General features: G+C 38.7%; 3 protein-coding genes and 1 pseudogene across 5 annotated transcripts in view; 3 read left to right on the top strand and 1 right to left on the bottom strand.

Annotated features, from left to right (window-relative positions):
- Positions 1 to 1,658, top strand: part of LOC107676215 (zona pellucida sperm-binding protein 3-like) — a 2,756-nt pseudogene extending 1,098 nt beyond the window's left edge.
- Positions 1,659 to 1,848: 190 nt separating this feature from the next.
- LOC107675842 (inositol 1,4,5-trisphosphate receptor-interacting protein-like) lies at positions 1,849 to 4,327 on the bottom strand. Of its 2 annotated transcripts, none has more exons than XM_016470325.1 (2): positions 4,192 to 4,327; positions 1,849 to 3,710 (listed from the first exon to the last, which is right to left on the bottom strand). In XM_016470325.1, exons 1-2 carry the CDS (start codon positions 4,301 to 4,303, stop codon positions 1,864 to 1,866), a joined length of 1,959 nt encoding a protein of 652 aa, XP_016325811.1. In that variant the 5' UTR covers positions 4,304 to 4,327; the 3' UTR covers positions 1,849 to 1,863. The 2 variants fall into 2 exon arrangements, with proteins under 2 accessions (XP_016325811.1, XP_016325821.1); XM_016470335.1 differs by having other exon boundaries at positions 1,849 to 3,263; positions 3,751 to 4,327.
- LOC107675969 (RING finger protein 122-like) overlaps positions 2,286 to 10,759 on the top strand; it is a 23,620-nt gene continuing 15,146 nt past the window's right edge. Inside the window, exon 1 of the mRNA XM_016470480.1 lies at positions 2,286 to 2,296. The gene's annotated coding sequence lies outside the window, so the exon portion shown is untranslated. The remainder of the gene's footprint in view (positions 2,297 to 10,759) is intronic.
- Positions 6,628 to 10,743, top strand: LOC107675897 (calcium homeostasis modulator protein 1-like). 2 transcript variants are annotated; one of them, XM_016470402.1, is made up of 3 exons: positions 6,628 to 6,689; positions 7,824 to 8,410; positions 10,045 to 10,743. In XM_016470402.1, the coding sequence occupies exons 2-3, from the start codon at positions 7,859 to 7,861 to the stop codon at positions 10,741 to 10,743; spliced, it is 1,251 nt and encodes a 416-aa protein (XP_016325888.1). In that variant the 5' UTR covers positions 6,628 to 6,689; positions 7,824 to 7,858. The 2 variants fall into 2 exon arrangements, with proteins under 2 accessions (XP_016325888.1, XP_016325881.1); XM_016470395.1 differs by lacking the exon at positions 6,628 to 6,689 and having other exon boundaries at positions 7,769 to 8,410.

Here is a 10,759-nt window from a genome sequence, read left to right on the forward strand (position 1 = left end):
TTTTTTTTTTTTTTTCCGATTATAACACAAATGCATAGTTTGAGTGACTTTTTAATAAAATTATAAGCTTCACATTTCTGTTTAAGTTCCCCAAGATTGGCCCCATTTACTTCCTTGTTGCGTTGTTTGTTTGAGGGACTGGGCAAATTTATGGCTTGTGATAATCTGCATTGTGCCCCAAATTCTGTTGATTGAGATTAACTTGTACTGAACTGATGTAATATTACTTTCTAAATGTAAACTGATTTGTAGTTTATGGCTTCAGCATCTTGGAACTTGCTTGTTGATGGCCAGAGTTTTGTCCTTGGCAAACCAATATGCTTTGAAGCCAAAGGCCCTGGCAGTCAGGCAGGCAAATTCAGGCTGTACCTGACAAAAAACTCAGGCTGTACCTGAACAGTTGTTTGGTCACTTCCTCTCCCAACCCTCAGTCAATGGAGAAGTATTCCGTGGTTGAGAATTATGGGTAAATATGGTCTTTTCATACTGAATTATGAAGTCAACTTGCGTTGCTGTTTCCACACATTTTTAGTGTCATTGTTTATGGTCAAATTTAAGTTTGACCATAGTTTGGATTTACTTGGGTCATTGTATTAAAGTCCACATTAAATCAAAATGGATTTTCTTTCAGTGTTTAATAAGTGATCCATTCACTGGATTACAAAAGTTAATTTGCCACTTGTAGTCTTTAATTTAAAAAACAGCACAAAAAACACTGATCCAAACAATTACCAATGGATAAATTAATCCTCCATCTTCCCCCTTCTCATTATACAATAAGCTGTTTCAATTGACTGTCACAATGGTGAAAAATTGCCACAGTTTCCATTTCATTCCAACTTTAATATCATATATGTGTAGATGCCTGGTGGACAGTAAGAACAGCATTCTGACGAAGTTCCACACTAGTGTCAACAAGATGACTTTGTGTTGCAGCTTTTCTGTTTAGAAACATGGTTTCTTTGCCACAGCCCAAAAAGGTAAAACATGAAACATATAAGACATTTGAATTAATTACTGGTTTGTTTGACCTCTTTAAAAACTCCTCTCTTCCCTTTGTAGACTATGTTTATGCATTGTGAGTTGGACTTTGGACCACAGACTCCTAGACCAAGTGCCAAGTCATGCACGTATAACACAAAAACCAAAAAGTGAGTTTTCAAGCACATAAAGATCACAAATGTACTCCCAAAATGTCTGCTCTAATGATTAGATTCCCCTTGCATATTCTATTAAACCGTTTGTAGTTTTTTTTTTAAGTTTTAAATTCATCTACCCAAGTCTGAGAGTAGTAATTGTAGATTTGTGTGCTGTAGGTGGACTGAGCTATATGGTGATTCCACAGTCTGCAACTGTTGTGCTTTTACATGTCCTGCTCCTCCAGTTGCATCTGGTTTGTACAAATGGATTAACTTCCTAAATGAAATGAAGTTTGACTTGGGCCTACCCAAATTTTTTTCCTTGCTGACCAAGTTTTTCGGTTTTCATCAGGTAAGACAATGATCACCAGTGAGTCTTGGAATTTGAAGATGGGCCCAGAAACCTCATCACCTCTTTCACCAGAAGAGTCCATGCCTGAATTTTCTTTAGCTGGCCATGATGACTTTGAGTTGTTCCGGGAATCAAATGATGATTACTAGGAGAATGTCTTTTACTGATGACGGTTGTCTTAAGGACTAAAAGTGCCAACTATGTAGTTATGCCTTGTGAAGTTAATATGATCAACTGAATTCACAAATTCTTTCGTCTCTTTACATTTGTCACCAAAAGAGTAGATGCATTATGAAATAATGAACACCTGAGCAAAAGTACATTTAAGCATTTCCGGCACAGCATCTCATAAAATTATTTATTTATTTTTTCTTATAGAATGTTTCTCATTGATCCATATTCATATATCAGCACTGGCATGTTTCTAATCATCTCCAGTAAGTGTCTATTTGTTTTTAAGTACATCTCTTCATTTGGCAATGGCAGAAACAAGTTAACAGGTTTTCCCACTCTGAACTCTTCTGGAAATCCAATCTCACTAGGAATGAGAGGATTCCCAACCAGAGCATGGTTTAGTGATTTAGCTTTGAGTTTCTGCTGTAAGAAAGTCAGCAGATCATTATGTCTGCAAGCCATCTGCTCAGGGTCCCAAGATAAGGTTTTGTTGACCAGAAGATGTAACACTGCGTTCTTCAAGTGGTAGTTTGTTAGCCCACATGGTCCAGTCAGGCCAGTTTGGTGTTTGTGTAGGAAGGAAAGGATCTGTAGGCATTGAATATGGCATGCATTGTCTGGAAGTGTTTTGGTTATGTGTTGAAGAAGGGCGTTTTCGTAGCGTGTAAAACATACAGGCCAATGGGTGTCCGAGAATATGGCAGAGGAAGAATTCGGGATCAGATGTACCTCAGAGTCTTTAAATCTGACCACAGGTGTGAGATTGAACAGAATGACCCGACCTGACCTGAAACGAACTTTGAGACTTCCAGGGTTTTCTCTATTCTGGAATAGTAGGTCAAATTCGTACTTATGGCTGATCTCATCCCATGCTTTCCTAACGGCTGTCTTAAACCACTTCACAACATGCGTTTTAGCAAGATATGAGCTATTTTCTTGGCATAGAAAGTAATTAATGTACTTTTCAGTCACATGATCTTCTTTTTTATCTGGATGTAGAAGACACAACGTATCGTCATCATCTAGGTTGGAATTGCTGCAAGGGCAGATGGTTGAACTGGCGCCGCCTTTGACCATCTTGACTCTGCAACAGTACTGGATGGTTGAAGAACCTCTACTTTCTTTCAAAAGCTCAAACTCGAAGCTATACGGCTTTGGAGGGATGACGGGTACATGTATGTCGCAGACAATGCTTTTTCTTGTAGCCCATTGCTCGTATAAGCTCCCTACGCCAATAAAGTCCTCAATCTCAATGTCTGAACCTGTAGTCCTCACAGCTTCCAGCAGGTCGTTCACAAAACCCTCTACAAACTCACAAGTTTGCCAACTGTGACTGGGTGGAACCAGGATACACTGGTTATGGAAGCTAATTAAGGGCTTGGAATCAAGATCTGAAACTTGGGACATGTTCAGGCATCTCAGCATCTTACTTTGCAGCTTGGAACCCTTTCCGAGGAATTTTTTTAAAATACGAAAAAAGGAAATCAAGGAGAATGTCTTCCAAAGGTACCAACTGTAGGTGTCCTCTTGGTCACTAGATTGTTTCTCTTGAGTTATCGTTGTCAACCTTTGACTTGAAGTTGGTATTTTTTGGTCAATTAATAATCCCTGATCAACTTGATGTTCGTGATGGGTGTCAGTCCAGCCAGCTTGTGACTTTTCCGGGTGTGCCGCCTCCCCCTGAGAGACATTCTGTTCCACAGTGGGCCCTGACTGGTCCCCGTTGACATGCTCATGTGTTAGGCCTTCCTTTAACATATGCAATGTCTGTTTGTCTGTGTCAATATACAATATTTCCTGGTCATCTGGTGCAAATGCCTTTTGGTGGAAGTAATTTTGCTCTCCCACTGGGGACATTTGCGCCTCGTGCAGCACTGTGGTCTTGAAATTTGGCGTAATTTGTTGAACATCTGATGTGTCCCCCTCTCCTCTCGGCACCCTGCGATGACTTTGTGACTCTTCCTGATTTGAATGTGGCAGCTCCATGGCAACATTGTGCTCCCCATGTTCTAGCTTTGCCCCCTCCTCCAACAGAAAGTGCTCATGTTCTTGCATGCTAAGTTGGTATTTTTTGGTCAATGAATAATCCCTGATCAACTTGATGTTCGTGATGGGTGTCAGTCCAGCCAGCTTGTGGCTTTTCCGGGTGTGCCGCCTCCCCCTGAGAGACATTCTGTTCCACAGTGGGCCCTGACTGGTCCCCGTTGACATGCTCATGTGTTAGGCCTTCCTTTAACATATGCAATGTCTGTTTGTCTGTGTCAATATACAATATTTCCTGGTCATCTGGTGCAAATGCCTTTTGGTGGAAGTAATTTTGCTCTCCCACTGGGGACATTTGCGCCTCGTGCAGCACTGTGGTCTTGAAATTTGGCGTAATTTGTTGAACATCTGATGTGTCCCCCTCTCCTCTCGGCACCCTGCGATGACTTTGTGACTCTTCCTGATTTGAATGTGGCAGCTCCATGGCAACATTGTGCTCCCCATGTTCTAGCTTTGCCCCCTCCTCCAACAGAAAGTGCTCATGTTCTTGCATGCTCACCATGATGTCGTCATCTTGGTTGTGAAAGACATTGTAATCCTTTGAGAGGAGCAGACTGACGACCACGACAAACACCTTTAGTAATGTGTCCTCCATCCTATGAGTGAAAAAAAGTTACTTCCTGCACACAAAGCTGTATATTCTCTTTGAAAATATTAATAAACAACATCATTAGCAATAAAAAAATGAAGTATTGAATCGCTTTTGAAATAATAATAATAATAATAATAATATATTACTGCTTTAAAGTTCCAGTAGCACTAGTGTCCATCATTCTGAAATATTATTTTATTTACATCATCCACTATTGCTTAATGGATATTTTTTTATGTGATTAAACAACTTACCTTTCAGAACCCCAACTTTAAGCACAAAAAAACGGAGTCTCTCAGTGTAGTGCCGAAAAGATAAGTTGGCTAAAAATGTGTTTTTATAGCTCTGTTCGGTTTTTTGCTTCTCACACAGGATGTACTCTGTCAGAGTTCGAGTTTGACAGCACACTTCCTGAACACTGCTGTCATACAACCCTTCCTCTTTTTTTTAAAAGTACACCGGTAACACCTCTACATACAATGTTATATGCAAGTTTGTCTGATTGCTGTGTATGGACCAAAAGAAAAAATGTAAATCACTCGGTAATCAAAATAAACCCATTAGTGGCGCATTTCAAACTATTAATTCCAGAACTTTTAAAATCAACTAATATACTCAAATATACTCCAAGATATATTATCCTTTTTTATTAAAAATACAATTCTGTTCTTTTGTAAGAACAAAGTTGTTCAGAAGCCTCAATAGTCTCTGCCAGCTGAGGCTGATGCCACAGCAATGAAGCATGTGGACTCTTTGAAGTTAAAAACTGTTGTTAAATTTGATTTGCTTTAATGGAGCTCGTGTCCACTTACCTTGTTAAGACACAAGTCTTTGATCACTCAAATAATTGCAATCCTTTAGCTGTCATGTTTAAAAAAATAAATAAATAAAACTTGGGTTTAATTTTGTGCTGTTAATGGTGTTATGCTGTGTTTTTGAATTAATCTTTTAAGTAAATAATTTAACGATTCACTCATAACACTCCAGACTCACTGGTCACCACCTTCAGGAATAAAGATGTTACCTAACATAAATGTTTCCATATGAAGTGGTAAATGAATATGAGCAAAAAAAATGTAAGTTATATTTATGGGCTTTTATGCCTTTATTGAATAGGACAGTAGAGGTTAGACAGGAAAGCATTTTTGATTGGAGAGAGAAGGGAATGGGAATTGAACTTGGGTCGCCGCGAGCACAGTTGCGCTATGTGTCACCGGTGACCATGATTTCACCAAGTACAACATGTTCCTGGATCAACATCCTTGTTGATCCTGGAACAACATTCCTATCAACCAATCAGAATTGAGGGATAACTTTTCAGTAAATATCTGTTTTAGGCTTACAATCAGGGTTAGGCGCTTCTACACCCTTGTTAATCAGCTATCAGTTCACACTGTTTTTAGGAATAAATTAGGTTTAGGGGGGTTTATTGGGTTAAGTCTATATTTTTGGACAGTTATGTTGATCCGGGATCAACAAAAGATGTTGATCCAGGAACATGTCTTACTTGGCAAAATCACGGCGACCATGTGTCACCACACTAACCATGTGGCTATCAGTGCCAACTGAGCATACCTTTTTGGTGAACTGATATGTATTCAGTGAGGTGAATCAAAATCCCACTAATAATATTTTCTGGGATGCATCGTGGTTTGGCAATCAAGTTGATGAACATGGCCTTTGTCAAGTCAAGCCCTTCAGTGGAGATGATAACTACTTGGGAAGTCATGGCCTAATTGACTTGTAACCCGAAGGTTGCGGGTTTGATTCCCAGTACCGGCAGGAATTGTCAGTGGGGGGAGTGAATGAATAGCACTCTCTTCCACCTTCAATCATCAGTTTCATTAGCACTGGTATGCATATATTCTGCTATGTTGTATATAATAGTACATAATACGTACTGTATAGCTAACAATAGAGTGTATATTTAAGGTTTTTAAAGGAAAAATGGTTGATTTAATAATCATTGTAAATGATTCAATAGTTTTCCACCAACTGTGCCTGCAATCCCACAGAGGATTTCATTTGAATAGGGAGAGGCAATGCCTTTGCATGTGCTCTGAGCCACACCGCCTGTTACCATGGTATCACCACCTATGTAAATACATGCAATCAACTATATACAGTATACTATGATAAATTACAAAGACACTTTTTTGCATTAATACTGATGATATGATGTTTGCAAGGACAAAATACAAACAGACGTAAGTTTAGGATATCAACAGATTCACATTTTCACCTAAGAGCTTAGAATCTTTCGCATCACGTGGAAGAAGGTGTGTATTTTGTTTCGTGTGTCAGAGAGATAATGAGGGCTGAAACAGATAACACAAAATCCTTTGTTTTCACAGGCGGATTAATATTTGGCAGCACATTGCAAAATTCAGTAAGTAGACAGTTGTATTTTCAGCATTTTGCTGCACAATTATTTCAGACTTGTATATTTATGTTTTTAATAATTTAGTCAGTGAATTGTCTCGTGACCCATTTTACAGTACTTAGTCTAATTATGTATAATTCAGAAGTGCGCATTATTCTAAAGAAAATGTTGTCAACAAGTTACTGCATACTGTACTTTTTTCGGTAACACTTTACAACAAGGTCTCATTGGTTAACATTAGTTAATTCTTTAACTAACATGAACTAACAGAGAGCAATGTATATTTACAACATTTATTAACCTAATAATGTTAGTTCATGAAAAATGTTTATGCTCATGTTAGCTCACAGTGCATTAACTAATGTTAACTTTTGACCTTTTAAACTTGTTTTAGTAAATGTTTAGATTAACATGAACTAAGAAGATTAATAAATGCTGGTATTGTTCATTGCTAGTTCCTGTTAACTATGTTATCCATTTTTCATTATTCAATTAATTCCAGATTGACTTTATACATATTTTTACTGGCATCTGTACGGAGCACCAGCAGTGCACAACACAACAAAACCTCCACAATACAACAAAATCTCTGCAACACAATGAAATCACCACAACACACCTCATAGGACTAATTTCATTGTGTTGAGCTAATTTCTTTGTGTTGTGGCTTGTTTTCATTGTGTTGTGACTTGTTTCCGTTGTGCTGCGACTTTTTTCCATTGTGTTGTGGCCTATTTCCATTATGTTGTGACTTGCTTCTGTTATGTTGCGGCTTGTTTCCGTTTTGTTGTGCTAATTTCATTGATTTGTGGTTTGTTTCCATTGTGTTGTGGCTTGTTTCTGTTGTGGCTTGCTAATTTTGTTGTGTTGTGGCTTGTTTCTATTGTGTTGTGCTAATTACATTTTGTTGTGCACTACTGGGCCACCGTACATCTGTGGTTGCATGAAGAACCTTTAACATTAATGGAACCTTTCTATTGCACAAAAGGTTCTTTATAGTGAAAAGGGTTCTACAGATCACTGTGAAAACCCCCCTTTAGGACCTTTATTTTTAAGCTTGTAGAAAACTTTTTAAGAAAGATATTCTGCATGTAAAATATCAATATTGACCCTCAAGTAACAAAATTTCTTCTCATACAGGTTAATATCCGGATAGACCAATCCAAGATATCAACATGGATAAGTTCCGTATGATGGCCCAGATTCTCCAGTCCAACCAAGAGTCTTTTATGAATGGTATTTGTGGCGTCATGGCCCTGGCGAGCGCTCAGCTCTACACGTCTTTTGAATTCAACTGTCCCTGTATCCCTGAATACAACTACTCGTATGGGATCAGTATGCTAGTTATTCCACCTATATGGTTCTTCCTTTTGGGTTTTGTACTAAACAACAATGTCTCGATGCTGGCGGAGGAGTGGAAACGGCCGGTGGGACAGCGGAGGAAGGACCCTGCAGTCATGCGGTATATGTGTGTGTCCATATCCCAGCGGTCGCTCATCGCACCAGCCGTTTGGATCTCAGTGACTCTAATGGATGGTAAAAGCTTCCTGTGTGCCTACAGTATGGACCTGGACATGTCTGAATTGGGCAAGAATGTAAGTGGACATGGACTGTCTCAGGAGGAACTCTTACGAACACTGGCCAAAATACCATGCAAGCATATATATGATGGCCAGCACATCCTATCGAGAGAGGCCGCCACCAGATACATACGCTGTATTTCACAGGTAAGATGATCTGCTTACTGTATTATTTGCCACTGCTTGATATTAAAGGGATAGATTACAAAATGAAAATGCTGTCATTAATTACTCACCCTCATGTCGTCCCAATCCCGCAAGACCTTCATTCATCTTCGTAACACAAATTAAGATATTTTTGATGAAATCTGAGAGCATTCTGACCCTCCATAGACAGCAAGGGAACTACCACGGTCAAGGCTCAGAACGGTAGTAAGGACATCATTAAAATACTCCATGTGACATCAGTGGTTGAACTATAATAATTTTGTGAAGGTACAAGAATACTTTTTGTGTGCAAAGAGAACAAAAATAATGACTTTATTCAATAATTCTTCTCTTTCACACATGCATCGTGTTACTCTCTTGAGTGGTGGTGGACAATGGCACAGAAGAGAAGAAATCATTGAATAAAGTCATTATTTTTGTGTTCTTTGTGCACAAAAAGTATTCATTCAGAAAGCTCTCTGATTTCATCAAAAATATCTTCATTTGTGTTTCGAAGTTGAACGAAGGTCTTACAAAAGTCATCTCAAACTCAATTCCTAGAGGGCCAAGGCTCTGCACAGTTTTGCTCCAACCCTAATCAAACACACCTGATCCAGCTAATCAAGTTCTTCAGGATTACTAGAAACTTCCAAGCAGGTGTGAGTTGGAGTTGGTTGGAACTAAACTGTGCAGAGCTCTGGCCCTCCAGGAATTGAGTTTGAGACCACTGTCTTACAGGGTTTGGAACGACATGAGGTTGAGTAATTAATGACAGAATTTTCATTTTTTGGGGTGAACTATCCCTTTAATTCAAAACAGTAGTAGGATTACATTAAAAAAATAAATTGTACATGTTTCTATGCTGCCTAAACTCAAAAAGTACTCAGACTCAGAGCACAACAGTTGGGTTCTAGAAGTAAAAATAATTAATTTGTCTACAGAAATGTGGAAAAAGTGTTTAAAAAGTGTAATTCTAAAAGTGTAAAAATAATTTTAAACAAGTGTAAAAAACTGTACATTTAATAAAAAAATAAAACATTTTTGTTACTTGAAATAAAATAAACGGTAACTTAAAATATTGAAAAACTTCAACCTATTTAAGCTAGCTGCCAAGGCAACATTTCTAATTTTCATACAGTTTAACTTGATGTACTAAAATAAATAAAACTGAAATAAAAATTAATACATTTTATGAACATAAAACAAAACTAACACACACATATATTTGTTGAAAAAAGGAATTAAGAAAATCATTAAAGAACCATGGCTGCTGCAAATGTTGGCGAAAATGTAGCACTCTGCACAAGCCTAAAACTATTGGCCTAGACCAGGGGTGCCCAAGCTCGGTCCTGGAGGGCCTGTGTCCTGCAGAGTTTAGCTCCAACCCCAATTAAACACACCTGAACCAACTAATCAAGCTCTTACTAGACATATTAGAAACTTTGTAGCAGGTGTGTTGAGGCAAGTTGGAGCTAAACTCTGCAGGACACCGGCCCTCCAGGACCGAGTTTGGGCACCCTTGTCCTAGACAAAGTAAAAAATTTAGACTTCTTAATGGCATTGTACAATGAGGCTGAAAATAATAATGTTACTAATACATTTTTTTTTTTTTGTCTGTATTCTAAATGTTCCAGGCTTTTGGATGGTTGTTCTTGTTGATCATCACAATCGCTGCATTTCTGATCAGAGCCATTCGTCCCTGCTTTACTCAGGCCGCCTTTCTCAAAACCAAATACTGGTCCCACTACGTAGACACGGAGCGCAAGATGTTTGATGAGACTTGCACAGAACATGCCAAAAGTTTCGCCAAGACCTGCATCAAGCAATACTTTGAGGGTATTAGCGGTGAGATTCAAAGCTTTCATGATCATTCACGTGGAGATGATAGCGACGATGAGGATGATAAACCTGCTACAGAAGAAGACAAACTGATGGGCGTTCGGCGTCAGGACATCATGAATAAGGTGCTGTGGGACTGGCACACATGCAAACCTCCGCTGAGTCTGAGAAAGTCTGGAGATGCTAGCACTGAACAAAATGGCGATTGTAGCATGAATGCTAATAAAAATCAAGACCAAAGTATCTGTGATAAAACTGAACTTAATGAGGGCCAAAATGGCTTCAAATGCGGTTATGTGAATCCTGGCCTTGATATTGGCCAAAGCGATTTGGATAAGGGATATGAGAATGCTAGCTTTAGCATAGAACAAAATGGTTTTACGAATAGACGTAGCAATGCTAGCACAAGCCTAAATGGATTGATGAATGGTGGTGTCTCTTCTCCAAGCAATACTCAAAGGAAAGCATGGGCAGTGTATTATAGCAAGGTTTGATATATATATATATATA

Source organism: Sinocyclocheilus anshuiensis, unplaced genomic scaffold (genome assembly GCF_001515605.1).
Source record: "Sinocyclocheilus anshuiensis isolate Anshui unplaced genomic scaffold, SAMN03320099.WGS_v1.1 scaffold469, whole genome shotgun sequence".
Classification (NCBI taxonomy): Eukaryota; Metazoa; Chordata; class Actinopteri; order Cypriniformes; family Cyprinidae; genus Sinocyclocheilus; species Sinocyclocheilus anshuiensis.